General features: G+C 35.0%; 1 protein-coding gene across 2 annotated transcripts in view; it reads right to left on the bottom strand.

Annotated features, from left to right (window-relative positions):
- The window catches only part of LOC150089673 (uncharacterized), a 389,737-nt gene that overhangs the window by 20,861 nt on the left and 347,255 nt on the right, over nucleotides 1-21,621 (bottom strand). For both annotated transcript variants that reach the window (XM_090389589.1, XM_090389590.1), the window contains 3 exons: nucleotides 18,210-18,267; nucleotides 10,565-10,987; nucleotides 1,107-1,171 (listed from right to left, as the gene is read on the bottom strand). In XM_090389589.1, coding sequence (XP_090245715.1) covers nucleotides 1,107-1,171; nucleotides 10,565-10,987; nucleotides 18,210-18,267 — 546 coding nt within the window. The remainder of the gene's footprint in view (nucleotides 1-1,106; nucleotides 1,172-10,564; nucleotides 10,988-18,209; nucleotides 18,268-21,621) is intronic.

Below are 21,621 nucleotides of genomic sequence, written 5' to 3'. Positions count from 1 at the left end.
TTGGTAGTAGAAATGATGTGTGTGCATTACCCATTCATAAATAAATTCCTTCAATATGAACATGGTTCACTGATTATACTCATTCTCTTTTTGTTTATATCTTCACAAACCCTAGTTGCAGAAGATAAAATTTCACTTCAGTAATCCTGTAATCCTGACTGCATTAGTAGAGACATATGATGCAGGAAAGCAAGCTTATGCACCATCAGCCAAAAAAAAAAAAAAACTCTCCCATTTCACCCCTCCGTTCATTCGAAATACCTGTCAAGCTCAGTCTTAAGTTTATTTAGGGTATCAACTTCCACAACAAAGGATGGAAGTCTGTTCCACCAACCAACTACTCACTGGCTAAAGACAAACTTTTGCACATCTATCCTACATCTGTCTTTCCTCAATTTCAATTTATACCCTCTCGGGTGATTATTCTGAGCACGAGGAAGAATCCCATCAGCATTGAGCATGCTCAAACCACTCAAGGCTTTATACACCTCAATCAGATCACCTCGCAGGTGCCTAAGTCTCCAGACACTGTAATTTACAAAACTTAAGCCTTTCTTTGTAAGAGCAACCCTTTGTTCCATTCACTAATCTTGTTGCCCTTCTCTGTACTCGTTCCAACAACTCTATATCCTTCTTAAAACAAGGCCTCCAGACCTGTATACAGTATTCAAGGTGTGGCCTGACCATTGCCTTATTATACAAGGGAAAAGTCACCTCCTTATCCCTGCTAGAAAAATTCCTGTATATCATTGACAAGACACCATGAACTACTCTTGCAGACCGTCTGCACTGCTCAGAAAACTTCATATCTGCCTGAACTATTATCCCCAGGTCCTTTTCGTTCTCTACCACTGTCAGTGTAGCACCACAGAGTTGATACGTTAATCTGGGGTTACTGCTTTCCATAGTACATACAATAGAAAGCCCACGCTAAATATAAACTCTGTAACAAACAGTTGCAGGAACTGTGAACATCCAAGAAAATCAATTCATAATTACCCAGAATGTTTCATGTATAAATAATAAAATAATTTTGAAAATTAGCTTGTTATTTCCTTGCTGTAATTAATGCTCTCCAGGCTCAAAAATGTGGACACATTACTCACCTGAGAATGCCTTTTAATCTGGATGGGTGGAACTGGAGGCAAAGGTCTGTTTGCAATACTTTGGGCTGAAATAAAAGCAAAAAAGATAGCATGAAATGTCACTCATACTTGATAAAACCTCAAGATTACTAAGAAAATTCAATTCGTTTTATTTTATTATTATTTATTTTTATTTTGCAGCCTTTTTCTATTTTACATGGGATTAAGCTATGGTTCAATCTCGCCCAACTACTAAAATTTTCTTGTTTATACTCCGGCACGACTACCAGGTTAGTGGAGTTTACAAAAAATCATCAATACAAATATTAATCATATTTAGCAGTCATAGGTTTGAACCCCAGTCCACTCAAAGAGTGTGTGCTACTGCACTCATGCACATAACCACTCTGCTATGTCAGGCCTAAATATGGGTAATGCTTGTATTTACTGTCAAAATAATTAGTTGTGACCTATTTGATCATGCTGGGATATAAAGGGAACATTTATTTATTTGTTTACATTTTTACTGATATCTGTATGAAGTGCAAAAATTTCCACTTTTGATTTTCCAAGTCTTTCCAAGTTTCATTTGCATCGCTATTTCTGTATAAAATTAAAGAAATGTCAAAAACACACAATTTAAATATGTCACATTCAAAATAAATATATTATTAAAGAATATGAGGTCTATTCAAAAAGTATCCAGACTGCTACAATATAATAAAAATAAGCATACTTACCGGGTGGGATGGAGAGGTGACTTAATCCCCTTTGAAATCATGCTGTTCTGAGGTGATTTTCCACGCTTGGAAGCACTTCATCATCATCAGCCATTTTCAATCCACTGCAGGATGAAGGACTCTCCAGCAACTTTCCAGTTCCTTCTGTTTTTAGCACTGGCCACCCATTTACTACCCACAAACTCATGAATTTCATCTATCCATCTCCGCCTTTGTCTTCCAGGCGGAGATGGCTTCTTCTAGCTCCTCTTGGGTACCATTCTGTTATTTTCTTAGTCCATCTGTCATCATGTCTTCGAGCTATGTGTCCTGCCCAAGACCATTTTAGTTCTTTAGTTTTGATAAGAATGTCCTTTACTTGAGTTTGCTGCCTAATCCGTGTGTTTCTCTTCTTATCTAACAGTCTGATTTCCAATATAATTCGTTCCATTCTTCGTTGTGTAGTTCTCAGCTTCTCTTCCATTCTTTTGGTGAGTGCCCAAGTTTCACTTCCATAAGTCATGGTGAGGAGTATACATTGGTTCATTATTTTACGTTTCAAACTGGGATGTTGCTCTTCAGTATGTGACTATATTTCCTGAATGCTATCCATCCAAAATTTATTCTTCTCTTGACTTTCAGCCATTTATCATTATTACAGCTAATAACTTGTTCCTGATAAGTATACGACTCCACCTTTTCAATTACTGCTCCTTCAATCATTATTTCCCTTTCTGTGGCATACTTGTTCATCATTACTTTTGCTTTAGCCATATTCATCTTTAGTCCAAAATCCTTACTAACTGTGCATAACTGATTAAGATTTCCCTCTAATTCTTTGGGATCATGGCTTATGACCACAATGTCATCTGCAAATCGTAAATGGTTTAGGTACTCTCCGTTCACACTGACTCCTTTCTGCGACCAGTCTAATCTTCTGAAAGCTTCCTCAAGGGCAGCAGTAAACAGCTTCGGAGATATTGTGTCTCCTTGTCGAACTCCTTTCTCGATTTTAAATTTGCTACTGTCTTTGTCTAGTCTAATAAAGGATGTAGCACTCTCATATATTTTCTTCAAAATCATAATATATGGAGTATCTATGCCTTGTCTTTCCAGTGCCCGAAACATTGCCTTATGCTGTATGGAGTCAAATGCCTTTTCATAATCCACAAATGCCAGGCATAATGGTGTTTTATATTCATTTGCTTTCTCCATTAGCTGTGATATTACGTGAAGGTGATCCATAGTTGAGAATCCTGTCCTAAAGCCAGCTTGCTCTTTCGGTTGATTCTCATCAAGTATTCTTTCTAATCTGTTAGTAATGACCCTTGTGAACAACTTGTAGATGTGGGATAACAAGCTAATTGGTCTATAATTTCCAATTTCTGATTTATCTCCTTTCTTATGCAGCAAAACTATGATTGCATTATTCCACTGCTTAGGTGTCACACCTTCTCTAATGCACTTTGTGAAGAGCCTTGCCAGTTTTTGTGTTATGTCTCTTCCTCCCAATTTTAACAACTCTACAGTAACTTCATCTTCCCCCGGGACTTTCTGATTCTTCATTTTCTTCAATGCATGTTCTACCTCATCAGGAAGAATATCGGGTATGTCATATGTGTTGCTACTTTGCAATTCCCCACTGCTGGCATCATTCCCCTGCTCCATGTATAATTCTCTATAGTAGTCTTCTGCTATTTGAATTATGCCTTCTCTGCTGTTTATAAGTACACCATCGCTATTCTTCAGTTTCAGTATCATTTGTCTTTCTACATTACTGCTCATGGCTGCTGATTTAAATCCTTTGTTTTCCCTTAATGCTTGTTCTACTTTTCTTGTGGAAGCACTTATGGAAAGCCAATTTCAAAAATTAGCTAAAGCTGAGATGTCCTATTATTCTTTCTTTTTATGTTATCAGATTATGTCCCTTCATGATTTTTTTTCAGTCTACAAAACAAAAAAAGTCATATGGAGCCGGCCATATCTGTTGAAAATGAGGGTTGTGGAGATGAGCCAAAAAACTCTGTACAAGTAGTGATGAACGTGGCAGTACACTATCATTCATGGGTAATGTAACCAGTCTGGGGTCCTCTTTTCTGGTCTTTTTTTTTTTTTTTTTTTTTAATTGTATCACAAAGGAGTCTTGGAACTTCTATGCAGAAGTCTAATTGTATGTCCTCTTGGAGCATATTCGTGGTGGAGGAAAACACCCTCACAGCCATAACGTGCTAGCTATGTGGCTTTCATTTTGTTGTGCAGTTGCTACACTTTTTCTGGGTCAGATGAAGGTGTTTGGCACTGGAATGACTGCTGTTTGGTTTTGGGATCATCCCCATAAACTCATATTTCAAAAATATATTGTCAATCATGCATTCAAAGAAGTCAGGAGCAACTTGCTGGTAATGTTTATGTTGTTTCTCTGTTATAACCATGACACAAACTGTGCAGAAACACAGCTCACATTCAAAGTTTCATAGCTATCAACCTTTGTCTTTCGAAAAGCTGGGGCACCTCCATAGCCAGGTGGGCAGGAGCAGCAGTGCGTAGCACACGCTTCTTGATTAGACCGGGGTTCGAGCCCGTGACCACCAAATACGGAGGATGTGGAAAGGTCAGGGAATGACCACAGCATATCCCCGGAGCAATATGGCCTTAGTTGCTAATGCTCCTAAAAACCAAATAACAACAACATCGAAAAGCTGGAAATCAGGTATTAAAAAGAGCTTACAAAAACTTACAAAAGTGGCAGGAAAACAAGAGGCATTTTGGACCAAACAGGCAAAGAACAGCATTTTTTTTTTAAAGTCCACACTGCACTAGAAATTGCATTGCATTAGCAAATACACATTTTATATTAAAATACAACCAGGCAGGATTGTTTGCCAGTAGAGTATGGTTTCAAACATTAGCTTGCCTATATGCAGTGCCTCCCATTTGCATTTCAATGTTAAATTTCAATTACATTTCTCAGCCCATCTGCCTAAGTTTTCTAAATTTTGTTGCATACCTTGATTGCTGTTGCTAAGTGCTCTACCAACCTTTGTATCATCTGCAAATTTTAATTAAGCCTGATATATACCTTCATCAATATCATCAATAAATATAGAAAACAACAATGGGCCCAGGACCGAACCCTGGGGGACTTCACTAATAACATTAGTCCATGAAGAGCAATGTCCATAGATCACTCTGTCTTCTACCACTCAGCCAACCCTTTATCCATAGCAGTAACTTGACCTTAATGCCACACTGCTCCAATTTGTACAGCGGTCTTTTATGTGTAACAGTATCAAAGGCTTTCCTGAAATCCAAGTATATATCAAAATAATTTTTTCATCCAAGTTCCAATGTCACTGCATCAAAGTATCCAATCAAATTGGTCAGAAAAGATCTCTCATTAAGAAACAAATGCTGCAACAAAGTATAACTGCACTCCTGTTGAGATGGTCCTGCATTACTTCTTTAACTAGTGACTCCATTATTTTCTCTGGAACAGAAGTTTGGCTAATGGGTCTGTAATTTTACTCGTGTCACTCTTTGATCCTCCTCTGTGAATTGGAGATATATTTGCACATCTCCAATCTGTGGAGCCTTCCCCTGAATCTGGTCTGCGCGGGTGGCACAGTGGTACGTCACTGTCCTCCCCACACCAAATGGAAAAGGCCCAGGTTCGAAAAACCCGAGGAACTTTAATGGGTTTTTTTTCACTCTGTGACTGAGTTAATCAGTCTCAGGCATAGATAGCAAGGTTTTTTTTTGTCCAGCAAAAGAGGCAAATCAACTAGAGAACAAAAGCAATTTACAGACATAATACACATGGGTAGTTGAATTAACATTTTGAGTTACCCAAAATAAAGTTTTTCTCTCGAATCCAAAGATTCTCTCATAATTATGGCTAATGGTTTGCTTAGCTGCCTTCTTTAATATAACTGGGTAAATCCCATCCACTCCAGGTGCTTTTTATGTTAAACTTCAGCTTTTCCCTCAGTTATTACAATATCCACTTCCCTAAAGAATTCCTTATGTGTGAATATAGATGCAAAATACCTATTCAGTTTATTAGCAACCTGAGTAGGATCATCAACAGTTTAACCATTATTATCAAAGTGGACCAAATTGATTCGTCCCCTTCCATCTAGTGCTTACATAAGTAAAGAAGTCTTATGTAAACACTTTCTTTGCATCCTTTGCCAAAGATTTCTCATAATCTGCCTTAGCTTGCTTAACCTCCTTTATGACGATTACAAACTAGTTAATATCTACCATAGGCTTTTGTGTTGCCTATTAATTTATATGCATCCCATGCATTTTTCTTCTCTGCCACAAGTTCATTATTTCATCTGACATCCATTTAGGTCTAAGCCTTGAATGGTATTTCTTAGTTGGTATGAAAAGCCTAGGTGCTTCATGATTATTTCTTTGACTGTATCCCATTTAGAATTTGCTGATAGTAACGTCGTCAGTTGGTCCTACTGTAGAGAATTTAAAAACTCTGAGATCACTGTAATCACTGTTATTTTAGAGATCAAAAAATTGTGGTTAAGACATCATATACTGAGGTTAGGAGAAATGTACAATGTGGATGCCCTCAAGGCTCAGTGATAGGTCCTTTCTTCTGGAATATTGTCTTAAATAAATTTTTAAATTTGGACATTGAAGGAACAAGATGTACTGCCTATGCTGATGATCTAGCAATTCTGATTTCAGGGAATTCTCGTTCCCAATTAGAGAACAGAGCTAATATTGTATCAAAGAGAATTGTATAAATGGACAAGAATAAGTTGCAGATTTTGCAAGAAACTGTTCAAATGCTATTAAAGGGCAAGTTAAGCATGAATAGAGCATCGACTGTTTGGCTGAATGGGAGGGAAGTTTGGTATGCAAAACAGAGGTGTAATGCTAAAAAACATAGTACCGGAACGCTCGTTATCCAGAAGACTATATGATAACACCACATCGACTGTACAGCAACTGAATCAGACTTCAGAATCATGGTACATAGAACAACCAGTTCTAGAATTCCGATCATGGCGAATCAAAATGCAGTGTTTGCACGCATCACAGTATATCTCATTCGCTGGATCTCTTTATCTAACACATTGTACTTTAGTAAGAAACGTTCGAGTTTCATTGTGAAATTTATATTTTTGTTTTCAAATAAATTTTTAAAGAAATCTATTAATTTTAAAGAATACTATTAATATATATTTTTAATAGCAATGGGTAAAATAGATATTTCTCCCTTCCCTGTGATTATGCCATTGTATCATAATATTAGGTGTATAAATTTAAGGATTTTCTGTTATGACATTTAGAAAAATGTACCGGAACATTGTTCCGGTGCGTTCTGGTCCGAATACACCACTGATGCTAGTCACTAAATGTTTAGGTTTACAAGTTGAAGAAAGGCTGTTCTTTACACAGCACACTAAATATCTTAATAAACTTCATAGGTGTGAACAAGCTTCATGCCTATGAACTATGAGTCCATCTTACACCAAGGTTGTAATAGCAGGGAACCTAATCTCTCGTTATCAGACCAAATGAGTTGCAAGACTCCACTTGTGGCAAATTATTGAGAAGACAAACCAAGGAAACTATTGGGTAAGCCTTCTGGTAAAAAGTGATGATTATATTCAATTTGAAGGAAATTGTGAAATTGTAAAACACCAAGTGACTGATCAAGAGCGCTCACATCCAAAAAATTCTATCTGATGATTGTAGATCATCATTCAGTTCATTGAAGGTGAGAAGGATTAAGGGTGGCCAAGTAATTATGGAACTTAGTACTTTTAGGGATGTCAACTTGATTGAATCTAATGTGCGCTTTAAAGGACTTGGGAATTTCTGTGACCAGCTTCACAAACTACACCATGAATTATTATATTCAATGTGAATAATGTTATTCGAGAACAAGAACTAATAAGTGAACTTTATGAGTGGAATTATCTAAGTTCAAGATCTGAAAGGATGAGTTTCTAAAGGAAAGTACAGTCTCTTTTTTTCAAGAGTTAATAGGTTGGATGAGAGCCAGAACTGAATACTGGCCATAAGTTATGGGGCAAAAGAGAATTTAGGACGTTTTGGTTGTATTTTTATTGGCTACTGTTGCTATAAGTTCAGAAGGTATCTCACCACAATGTGTTACCGTTGCCTTTGGTACGGCCACACCACAGGACATTGTTATTCACAGGACCACAATTGTTTGCATTGTGCAAGAGGTGGACACTTATGCTGAATGTGCAAATAGGAACACAGAACAGACTTGTGCAAACTGTCTGGTGCAAATGCTGTGAGAGACATTCAGTTTCCATCATTTCAGAAGGCTCTGCAGTTTGTCATGGACAAGACAGATTGTGCTAGTCATCGCCAAAACTGGAATAAGTTAAGGATGATCTGGATCTGAACTTTCTCTTCTCTTCACTCTGTCTTTTCTTTCCTGTTTTTGCTTTTATACTTCTTTTTTCATACTCTCTTCTTTTTCATATAGTGTTTTTAAGATCTGTATGCTGAATAGATGGATACAAGATACTTCTGCTAGGTAGTAGATCCCTGGCCTGCCTCCACAAGCCAGAGATGGAAACTAGCTTGTGGCAGCTTGATCAGTCACTCAACATTACATTACAGTACACCTATGCCACTACACTGATTGGCCTTTATCTGCATGGTATCCACACAAAATAAACACAGAGTTGCCACAGTTTTTAGGGGCTGCATAAACCAATAAATTAAAAATAATAATAAATCATTCATGGATCAGCATTCTCACAGATAACATAGTGGTTATATTCTCTGTCCTCTCAAATACTGGGTGGAAAATGCTCAGGTTCAAATCCTATCAATGGCGTACGGAATTTATGTACTTTTTTCACTTCATTGTCAAGTTAACCATTCTCAAGCAAGGATGGCAAGGTTTTTTCCCTCCAAAAACTTGGGTTTTATTGTCCAGCAAAACAGGCAAACCAACCAAAGAATATACACAATTCATGAATACACACAGTTAGATGAAATAGTTCTTGATTGGCCCTAATATGACAGGTTTTTTTTTTTCACCTGTGGATATAAGCAGGGGTTCTCTAGTTCTTTTGCTTACACAAATCTTGCAGAATACCTATATCTTAGATTTATCACAAATTCTTGAAACTGTTCTCTGTGAAGGTTTCCAGAATTCTTGAAACTGTTCATCATGATGATGGTTTCTGTGACAAATTCACATGTCCATTGCCTTTGAATTTCACACTCATCTTAAGATTTCCGGCACCATTTTAAAACTGGTTTGCATTGTTAAAATGTCAAACATCAAGCCACCATGTTGTTTACATGCATTACAGGTATTATTTTTACTTTTGTTTTAACAACTAATGCCATCTTTTATCAGCAAAACATCTTAATCAAAGATAAAAAAAATTTATGTTTAATCTGTAAATGCATGATTAAATATTAATATAATAAATATAATATAATAAGTAATAGCTAAAGTAATAAATTCAAAGAATACATAAAACTGTTAATAGCTGAAACACTTGAAATTAAATTAAACTGTTATTCTATAAATGTATGGAGACCATATACTATTTGACTCGTGGACCTTCACGCGCATGTGTGAATAGCATGATTCACATTGGTTAATGGTAATAATCTTGTCGCGATGCACCTATTTTAAAGTATAAGAGAGTGGATATCATTTTAACTCATTACTTCTTGTGAGCATGGTTTACAACCAAAATACCTGGTCATGTATTAAAAAGTTTAGCCTAATAATATTTTAATACGGTTTTAATTTAATATAGTTTTAATACAGTTTGACAATTGTCTTCTCTTTCTGGTCTATCATTGCTGATGGGTTTAGTTTGGGATAGGTTGATGTGCATCAGCTGTGCTTGGCTCTTCCTTGATAGCAGTTAGCAGACTATGCAAATTGAAGACAAGTTTAGTTTTACTTAATATCACATAATTTAACAATCCTTTAATAGGGATATGTTTGCATTTTAATACTTAAATATTTTATATTACATTAACCGGATCAGTTTGATGTGAGCGCTGGGTCAAGATTTCCTACAATAAAGGTATGATATCGATCTTATATTTAAATAAGAGTACTTAAAGTAGGAAAAATTGGGCTTCATTGCTCTTACATTTTGAAATGATTAAATATTTATGATGAAAATGTGTGTTTGTGTACATCCTTGAGACATTCTGTATTTAAGAACTTTAATTCTCAGGAATAAATAATCATGAAAATATTTCATTTTATTTCAGAATCTAGCAGTGTCACATTTAGGTCTAGCTCTCTTAACATCACAGTTTGAAGTCTTATTAATAACTAAATAAAAACATCTGCAAAAGAGCTCTTAATACACAGCATAGAACTTCTACCAAGAAACAAATATATAATTAAAACAAATGTAGACGAAAAATAGAGAATAAGGATTTGTATATATCTGTCAGTTGACAGGTACTTACAACTAACAACTTACAACAGGTACAAAAATAATCATACGATATAAGATCACTTGATCCTTTGTAAGTTTAAGAAGATTTAATGGTCAAAATATTTAGCTTCACTTGTTAAGAGTTTTATTTTACTTTTTTATTTCTCAGTTAATTTCTTTTGATTTCCATGTAAATTTCACTGATCTGAATATAAATAAACATTAAGTATACCGCAACAAAAAATCATTGTTGCTAACATGAAAAAATTAAAGTTATCAAAATTAAAATGCCAGCAAAATATTTAATACGAATTACTTTCGTGCTTACCTCCTCTATCTGGCGTTGATGACCTTGAAGAATGGCTATCAGTAGTTGACGTAAGGGATATTGTGTCAGCACTAGTACTTCCACCACTACATAAACTGTTCTCTAATTTTTGAGATGTGTTTGGTAAAGGTGCAGCTCTATGCATTTCTCGAGGTGTTTCAACAGAGAACATACTGGCACTAACCAGTTCTTGTTGCGAATCAATATTTTTATTTTCTATAGTCTTAATTAGCCACTCCTTATTATTGTCTTTCCTAGAAATTAATCCAGCAGCATCTAATAGTTTTGTGGGCTTCTCAGGTAATGGTGGTGGAGCAAAAAATTGTGGTCCCTGACTGCGTGGTGGAAGTGCTGGACGATCAGAAACCGATGATGATGACGATGATGCAAGAGACATATCAGATGACCCAGACCATTTATTTTCTATACAAAAAAAAAACATGAATTTCATAAGCATAAACTCCTCTAAATACTCAACAGCACTGAAATTTATGTAAATTAAGTTATTATAAAAATAAGAAATGCAGATATAAAAAATTAAACTGAAGGTACAAAAAACAATAAAAGAAAGAAAAACAACAAATTATGAACATCTTAAAGATTAGAGTGCATTTAGATTTGATATTTGCAATTAAAAAGAAAAGTGAAAGATATTTAAAAAAAAAAAAAAAAAAGTTCCAAAAGTCACCAAAGAGATCATTGGAAAATTAATTCATTTTGTAAATAAATGAATGTGTCACTTATGTTCTTGTGAAATTTCTTTTCCCTATCTCTAATGATGGCATTATGTTCTGAAAAACAAATCTGCAAACTCTTGAGCCATTTCTGGTTCCAGTACCTAAGCGAACAATCAACGATGATGGCATTGCCTGGAGAAATTTTGTGGTTCTCTTCCCAGAAGTGTTCAGCCACAGCAGATTTCCCATAGTCTGCAGTATTTATTGCACTAAATGTATCCCCATACCATCTTTAATCTACGTTTTGTCTCTCCAACATAGCACCCCCCCCCACAGTCTGGACATTTGATCTCATATATAACCCCACTTGAATGGCCTCCACAGCCGAGCAGGAGTGCAGTAGCACACACTCTTTGAGTAGACCGGGGTTCAAGCCCCTGACTGCTAAATACGGTCGATCTGCCAACTCGCACTGGACCAGCATGGCAGATTATGGTCCATTTCCCTCACCATGAATTGTTGAGAAGGCTTCCATCCTGCAGTTGGTTGATAATGGCTGCAGTTTACTTTATAACCCCACTTGTACCCTCAATAGGTACAGGATCTTTTACTTTTGACACAACTGTATGCAATCTTCAGCTTGGCAACTACACACAGAGTGTCTGACAGATGCATAATATTTAGAGATCCGCACTGTTAAGCCTGGATAGTAGGGAATGTACGCAGTAGCCGTGAGTGAGAATGTCTCTCTTCGCTCATGTTCAGCTTCTTGAATATGTTTGTCACAAACATATCCAAGATCAAGGTAGCCACATTTTCAGAGACTGTTGTGACATGTTTAATCTCCACCATTCTATTCTTGGAGGTGCTACAGTAGAACTCAGTCCTATCCAACAGGGCCCTAATTACACTGTTCTTATGATCATTGGCTTGTGCCATGTTATAATGCATGTATTGTCCCCAGCACATAGGTTTCCTATACACTCTCTGGGGCCATCAGTACAAACCAGCCAACACATTGAGGATAGGAGGATACCATCTATTTCCACCTCCGAGGTGCTGGGATGGAAATAGACGTAGTGTTTCCATGCAAGCATGGGGGGAGAGGCAGAACAGACCCGTCAAAAATTCTGGACTACTGCTCTTCCATGGCTAAGTAGGCAACAATAGCACTAATCGGAGAGTCTGTAGGCACTGTGAATCTGCTTATACGTAGTATTTTGATATAACTAGAAAGGCATAATTCGACACCGCTACAAATATCTTCTATACTCAAAGAAGTCCTTTCCTTTAAGGTGTCATCCCTTCCCAATCTCATGTGTATACACTTCATGCCATGCTCAATGGAGATGTATGTGAATAAAGACACCACATCAAACGACACCATAGCCTCGCAATCTTCAATTACCTGAGCATATAAATTGCACAAAATCTCTACTGTTTAAAATGGTTGGAAACGGAATCTTTCATAGTAGAATAAAAAAAATAATAAGACTGACCATGATGTATGCGGTACTTTTTTTATATATTTTTTATTTTACTATGAAAGATTCCGTTTCCGACCATTTTAAACGCTATTCAAATATGTATAATTATATCACATGACAGTAGTGGGCAAATTGCTAACGTTGCACCTGTGCTGCCATCTATAGTCCATTATTCGTCTATATAATCTGGTTAATTTAACTTTGTCAGTAGTGTGGCTTTACACCCGAGTGCTCGTAGCTGTTCTATTTTTTAAATTTTCGCTGCATCAGGACCACTGCTGTTCTAATCTCCTGCATTGGTGGTTTGATCTCTCGATCGATTCTCCTTTGCGGCAATTTGTCTAGCGATCGAAATGCAGCGATTCCCTGACCATTATTGGCCTCTTAGTCCTCTGTCGAGATGGGGCATAATGGTCAGTCAATTTTTGGTTTCATTTGTTTTATTTTATTATAGAGGTTAACATCTCTGTTGGTGATATTTCACATAAATTTGGACCTGGTGCCCGTCAGAGAGGGTGCCATTAAATTTCTATTTAATTGGCCTTTAAAATTCAATGAATTATTATTCTTATATTTAGAATTTCTAAATTATTTTAGAGAGTTTCTACTGCAATATTTTTACTCTTGTTACCCTTCTCTTCCCTCCCTATTTGTTTGATTTAATTTAGGTTTAACTTTGACTATTTTTCGCTCTTGTCTTGCCATACTGCTGGCTTTATTTTTTAACTTTCATTCTAATTTATTTGTATGGTTATATTTCAAGCATCATGTAGAGGAATATGCCTTTTGCTGCCTCTGATGTATGCAGTACTTTTTTATTATTTTTTTTTATTTTACTATGAAAGATTCCGTTTCCAACCATTTTAAACGCTATTCAAATATGTATAATTATATACACACACACACATATATAGACAAATTTGATAGTATAAACCAGAGCTATAATGCCCAGTACATTCTACATTGATATCAATATTTGTAAAATAATAAAAGAAGTTTACCTCAATATGATACGTAGAACATTTCTGTATGATACTTTCCAGAAGGTGGTAGATGACTCTCATCAACCGGTGCAATACCACCACTTTGCTTATTGGAGGCTTGAAGTGGTGAAAACCCATGTTTAGTCTCTAGAGCAAAGTTTTCGGCATCCCCCCCCCCCATACTTCTCCTTCAACCCATGCACGGTACTAAGTACTATAGGTTTTGATAGCTTTCGTGTTTGGGGTTTTCATAAAAAAAAAAAATTAAAACGAAACAATTTAAAAAAAAAATCGAAAATCTTACATTACAGTAAGAAATAATTAAAAATCAATTTTAATGCAATAAAAAATTAAGTAAAAAATTAATTTTTAATTGCATTAAAATTGATTTTTAATTGTGTTCATCTGATTTTTAATTATTGTTAATTATTTCTTACTGTAATGTAAAATTTGATTTTTTTAAATTGTTTTCGTTTTAATTTCTGGAGAGTATCATACAGAAATGTTCTACGTATCATATTGAGGTAAACTTCTCTTATTCTTTTACAAATATTGATATCAATGTAGAACGTATTGAGCATTATAATTCTGGTTCATACTATCAAATTCATTTTTAATCTCTTACTGACTATTTAGGAAGGAAAATCGTTTTGCATTTTTTGGTTAAATTAATTTTTTAATTGGGGTAAAATTGATTTTTAATTGTGTTCATTTGATTTTTAATTATTGTTAATTATTTCTTACTGTAATGTAAGATTTTCGATTTTTTTAAAATTGTTTTCATTTTAATTTATGGAGAGAGTGTCATACGAAGTGTTCTACGTAACATATTGAGGTAAACTTCTCTTATTCTTTTACAAATATATAGACAAATATATTATTATCAGGTGCTGAACTGTCAAGTGTAATTACCATGGAAAAATTGAGAACACATGCAAGGTAAAAACAGATTACCTGAAATAAAAATAAATGACAGTACCTAAAGCAGTGGGTCCTAGGACTTTAACTACTTCATCAACAGGGTCGGCAGCGAAAATCATAGGAGCCACCACAATAAGCCGGGTCTCTGTTTCGATGTACACGTTAAAAAGGATGCGTACATATACATCATAGCCGACCTGACACCATACAGTGAACTTTGTTTTCTTCTTTGGTCTCCAATGGCACTCAGCTTATTCAACATTTTCCTGTCCATGCACACAGTAAGTTTTCTTATTTTGCCTTCTTTTGGATTTCATCCATTTTTTTTCTATTTACAGGATTCTACCGGCATTATTTTAGCTTTACTTTATTTATTTTTATTTTTTATATTCTTTAATTTTAATCCTTCCTTTTGGTTTCTGTCAGGTCAGCTATGATGTATATGCATGCATCCTTTTTAACATGTACATCATAACAGAAAAGAAACCAGGCTTATTGTGATGGCTCCTACGATTTTTGCTGCTGACCCCGTTGACGAAGTAGTTAAAGTCCCAGGACCCATGGCTTTAGGTACTATCATTTATTTTTGTTAAACTTTAATTTCATTTTATTTCAGGTAATCTGTTTTTACCTTGCACGTGTTCTCAATTTTTCCGATTACACCTGACAGTTCAGCACCCCCCCCCCACCTAATACACTGATGATAACATATTTCATTATGGTTGCCGGTTTTTTCTACTATAACTAGTAGTACCCCAGATCCATAACCCAGTTTAATATTTTTAGTTTTAATTTTTTAATACCTTTTCTTGTTTGCTAACACTTTCAGTAATTTCATATCTTATTTTTATCAATATTATATACAGGTCGACCATCACTAATCTGGCAGCGTTGGGACCTGTGGGGTGCTGGATTAATGAGTTTGCCGGATCACCGGTGGTTATTTTAGCACATAAATTTTACTCAACAGCTAATCACCACTTTCTACCTTTAACACATTGACTGCCAAGCTAGTTTAAAAACAAAATTCCCAGGGGCCAAAAAATATTTAGGAAATAATTTGATTAGTAATTCTAAAATAAATATTGTAATGTCAGTGTTGTTGTGTTTTCACTTAAAATATATATATAAAAAAAAAAAAAAAAAAAAAAGTATTTTTTTATGTCGCAGGTATGTTGGTTACTTTATTTCTTGAGAAGCCATGTCGGCCACATACGTGTGACGCTATTACAGCATACACATGAAGGTCGTTTGTGATTAGTTTATTGCACGCGTGGCGAGCGCTGCAATAAAACTAATTACGATAAAATAAACTCTCAAACATCGCAACAAGTTTGTCACTATTGTTAGAGATTTTGTGAAAACAAGTTCATTAGCACACAGTATTATCCATCATATTGTGTTGTGTTTTTCCACAAGTTTGTGCAATTGTGTTGTAAAAAAAAAAAATCTAAAAAGGAATGGCTAAAAGAAAATTACTAAGATAAGAGGAACTGACAGAAATTGCTGGAATTTACAATTAAGCAGAGTTAAACTTCTCACAGACACACTGCTGTCGAGTTTTTTCAGAAGTTCAACTTTATCCGTTATGAACAATGTACGGTGTTTGCGCTTTCCACCACGAGAGGCACTTCCTTTAATGCAATGGAACCATGGCTGGGGCTAAATGTGAGCAGGTTATAATAATAAATGCAGAAAAATAAGTGGGAATGGCTTGCCAGTGTTTACGAATTCGAACCAACAGCTGATGCTGCAACCAATGCCACCAAAACAATAGTGGCAGGTTGGTGCGCCGACCCAGGAAATTTGAAATTATGTCTGAATTAGTGGTGGAACCGGATTACCAGTGGCCAGATTAGTGATGGCAGACTCAAGCATCAACATCACTGCCAGACTTGATTTTTATATATATATATAGCATAGTGTATATGTAATGTTTAAAGTTTATAATGATAGAATTGTATATTATAGTTTTTGTCATATATGCAATGTTAATGCCATTGTACATAGGGCAATTCGACATTATACATGCATGATTAAATATTGGTCGATTAATTCAATTAAGTGGTATTTTTCTATAGATATTAGTGTATACTGATCAGGTAATCAAACTAGCATATATGGGCTACCTTAAGTCTGTTTGGCCTATAAACGTTAAGTTAAACATATTAAAATTACTAGAAGCAATCAATACAAAATGATAATGAAATGTCATTACTAAGTGATTATGAAAATATCAATACTAAGTGATTATAAAAATATCAATACAGTACTAAATGATAATGTGCTGCAATTTTTGAAAAAACATTCCATCACACAGCCATCAATCCACTACTTCATCAGGGGCTTTGAGCGGATCGATAGCTTGTCTGAAGGAATGTCCCATACCTACCCGTTTCTGTTGTCCCCATTCCAGTTTTGCCATTCATTATTTCGCTAATATATATATATATATATATATATATATATATATATATATATATATATAAGTGATATTTTTAGTTTAAGTAGGCTTTTAATTTTGCTTTAGATACGTATAATGATTTTAGGTTTAATTTAAGAATTGTTTTATAGTTTTTGGTTTGAATTAAAATTTTAAATTTTGTAAGTAACCATAGCAGCAAACTGGGATAGGTGACACAAAGTCCAAATTTGTGTCACCTTTGTGGGGCTTTGTGTCACCTATCCCAGTTTGCTGCTACGGTTACTTACAAAATTTAAATTCAAACCAAAAACTATAAAACAATTCTTAAATTAAACCTAAAATCATTATACGTATCTAAAGCAAAATTAAAAGCCTACTTAAACTAGAAATATCACTTTTATATATATTAGTGAAATAATGAATGGCAAAACTGGAATGGGGACAACAGAAACAGGTAGGTATGGGACATTCCTTCAGACGGGCTATCGATCTGCTGAAAGGCCCCGATGAAGTAGTGGATTGATGGCCATGTGATGGAATGTTTTTTCAAAAATTGCAGCACATTATCATTTAGTATTGATATTTTCATTATCAGTTAGTAATGACATTTTCATTATCATTTTGTATTGATTGCTTCATAGTAATTTTAATATGTTTAACTTAACATTTATAGGCAAAACAGACTTAAGATAGCCCATATATGCTAGCTTGATTATTTGATCCGTATACACACTGATACCTATAGAAAAATACCACTTAATTGAATTAATCGACCAATATTTAATCATGTACGTATCACAATACCACTTTATTGAATTTATCGACCTATATATATATAAAACAAAAAAATCAAGTCTGGCAAGTGATATTGATGCTTGAGTCTGCTTGCTAGATTTGGAAATCAGAGAAAGCATAAGGGTACAAGAGAAATCTAAAATTTGTATGTTTCTCATTGTTTTATGTCTTCTAATGTTGTAGCACTTACCCAACTGCAGCCAATGAAAAGGTAATGGGATAAGTAAATATGTGTAGCTTTCATGAACTGTTATTTACAAGTATACTATGTGAAGATCAGTGACATCAATTTTTGGGTTATTTTCCCCAAATTATATATAATCAGTCCAATATGTTATCTCAATTCAGTATTCATACCTTTAAATTCACAAGGTGGAATGCAGCCGGTATCAACAATTTCATAATTTTCTTCTGGCTAAGGACAGAAGAAATGTCAATGGGCACACAAAATAATTATTGAAGAGTAATTTCAGCTAACATGCAGATTATTATATTTAGAAATCAACAGACATCTTTATATGACTATTTCTAAAGAAAGCACTTCAAAATTAGTAAAGTTGTACATATATTACAAAATGGCAATAAATAAAACTTATTTCAATACCTCATTGAATTTTACAATACAGTTAATTTTATAATACAGTTTATAAAATGAAGCTGAGATGTAAACTGCAATGGATAAAAATTATGTATATCAATCCTTACAAAATACAAGTTTGTAATGCCCATAGCCTCATTTCATACACAAGAATAAGAAACTAGGTTTGCCTAGTTTCTTATTATTTAATGCATCAATCTCACATCACGGAGGTATTTCATACAAGTTGCTTTACTACCGTGCTACTCTCAATAAAAAGCACTGCTCTAAAGGAAAATTTTATTTTAAGCGTATGCCATTATCAAAACTGCCATTTCAGCACTTTTAGGAACCTCATCGATTGGATGAACGTACGCAAAGACCTAACAACCCAGTGGTAAGATATATCCACAACTTGCTATAAAACATTATTGTACAGGTAGTATAGGTAGGACACAGCCTCATAGGATAAACCTATGCAATAATGTTCTATGAGATTAGTCAAGAGCACTCTTACTATGAAAGATCAGTTGTGCAAATTGCATGAAAACTAGATACCTACAAGGAGAACTGATTGAAGTGTTTAAGACTTCAAATGGTTTGAATAAACTAAATACCAATAGCATCCTTATTCTTTCTCAGACAACACATATAAAAGGACATAAAACTAAATTTAAAATGGATGGCTGCAGGATAGTTGTGCAAAAATTTGCTCTTGGCCAGAGAGAAATTACCGCCAGGTCTTTTTCATTCTCCACTACCCTGGTGTAGTACTACACCGTTGGTACATTTCTCTGGGGTTACTGCTACCCATATGCAGTACTTTGCATTTGTCAATGTTAAACTTCAGTTGCCACTTCTCAGCCCATCTGCTGAACTTTTCTAGATCCTGCTGCAATAGCATACTGTCATTATTAACCTTACCAACCTTTGTATCATCTGCAAACTTTGACATTAAGCCTGATATACCTTTATCAATACCATTGATAAATACAGAAAATAGCAATGGGCCCAACACACACACACACACACACACACACACACACACACACACACACACACACACACACACACACACACACACACACACACACACACCTGGGGCATACCACTAATAAAATTAGTCCACGAAGAGCAGTGTCCATTGATTACCACTCTGTCTTCTCCCTTTTATCCATTGTAGCAACTTGCCCTTAATGCCATACTGCTCCAATTTGTACAGCAGTCTTACATGTGTAACAGTATCAAAAGCTTTCCTGAAATCCAAGTATACAATATCAAAATTATTTTTTGCGACCCGTTCCTTTGTGACCACATCATAGTATCCAATTAAATTGGTCAGACAAGACTTCCCCTTAACAAACCCATGCTGTCACTGAATTATTACTGCAGTCTTGTCTTGGATGATCCTGCAATTCTTCTTTAACCAGTCACTTCATTATTCTCCCTGGAACAGAAGTTAAACTAACAGTTCTGTAGTTACTCGTGTTACCTTTTGAATCTCCTTTGTGAATTGGGGATACATTTGCACATCTCCAGTTCGTGGGGACCTCCTGAGTCCAAGAATGCTCTGATAATTATGGATAAGGGTTTACTTACTTCCTTTGCCTCCTCCTTTAACATAACTGGATAGATCCCATCCACCCCAGGTGCCTTTCATATGTTCAGTTTCAACAATTTCTCCTCCGCTTTGCTCTCAGTTATTACAAAATCATTTAGCTCCCTATTAGAGTTTAATAAGCTTATGTCGTCCACTTCCCTACTGAATTCCTCATGTGTGAATGTAGATGCAAAATAATCATTCAGTTTGTCAGCTATCTAAGCAGGATCATTAACAGTCGAGTAATCGATATCAGGTGGACCAATCTGATTCATCCCCTTCAATCTATTTTATATAAGTAAAGAAGTCTGCTGTTTTTCTTTGAATCCTTTGCCAAAGATTCCTCATAATCTGCCTTTGCATGCTTAACCTCTGTGATTTGATTACAGACTAGCTTATAACTACCATAGACTTCTGTGTTGCTAGTATACAAGTGATATGATCTTTCTATGGTTCTTTACTGTAAAGTTTATAGTCATTTTAACCTAAAATAACTCATTTCACTCTGAATGAAATCAGTTAACTACAGCCTCAGTAAAGTGACATTGAGAATTTTCCCAATGAGATTTAAACTCAGACCTCTCAAAAAAAATAAGAAGTCATGAACCCACTATACTGTCATGAACAAAATTTTTGCAATTCTTCAATTTTAATGAAAAACAAGCTTACCGAAATTGTAAGAGTGACAACTAATGTTGCAAGCTATTTAGATGTCTACTGCCTATTTTATTTTAATGATGATTCATATCATACACAAAAGGCTACTTATACTAGATTGACACCAAATATACTATATGGAGTGAGAGTTGTGAAGCAACTAAAAACAAGTAAACATTGGACTTTAATTTCTGTAGACTGAAACTTTTGGAACACATGGGATAGTCCTTGCAAAGGATGGAAGTGGAGGAAATGAAGGAATACTGTCCATTCTATCAATGCTGCAAAATATAAAATACATGCTACCCTTTACAGTGTGCATGCGTAGAGAGAGAGAGAGAGAGATTAAGGAAAATCAACTCTCAGCATAAATGTTTTGCCTCCCAGAATATACATTTGGGAAACAAAACAAGTCCCACATATCCTTGATTTATTCTAACAATTTTAATTTTGATTAAAATTGTTATTAATTGAGTTCTCATCAACACTAAATGTGTTGTTAACTCTTGCCAACAAACCAAATTCTTACTTAAACACATACTGCCAGTTTAAAGTATTTCTAGACTCATCCTCAAAATCTACTGTATCTAGTATATAGATCACTAAAATAGTACAAATTAGAACTCCTAGACTAATTTGTATTATCTTATTGATTTGTATTATCTCTCTCTCTCTCTCTCTCTCTCTCTCTCTCTCTCTCTCTCTCTCTCTCTCATATATATAAACTGATATTAAATCAAAACTAATGCCAGTAGCATGGCAAAACTGTTGAGCGAAAGTAATAAATTAAACATAACGATTAATAAACATGGAAGGAGAAGAATAGGTAACAAGACTAAAAATTGTAGCAGAAAATCTCCAAATAATTTAGAAAATCCAATTAAAAATAATAAATCAATTTTAAAATTTAGAGCCAATTATATAAGAATTTAAGT

The sequence above is a fragment of the Mastigoproctus giganteus genome, chromosome 2, assembly GCF_048544385.1.
Source record: "Mastigoproctus giganteus isolate SK-2022 chromosome 2, ASM4854438v1, whole genome shotgun sequence".
NCBI lineage: Eukaryota > Metazoa > Arthropoda > Arachnida > Uropygi > Thelyphonidae > Mastigoproctus > Mastigoproctus giganteus.
Note: the sequence above shows the minus strand (reverse complement) of the source record. Positions and strands in the feature narration are given on the sequence as shown.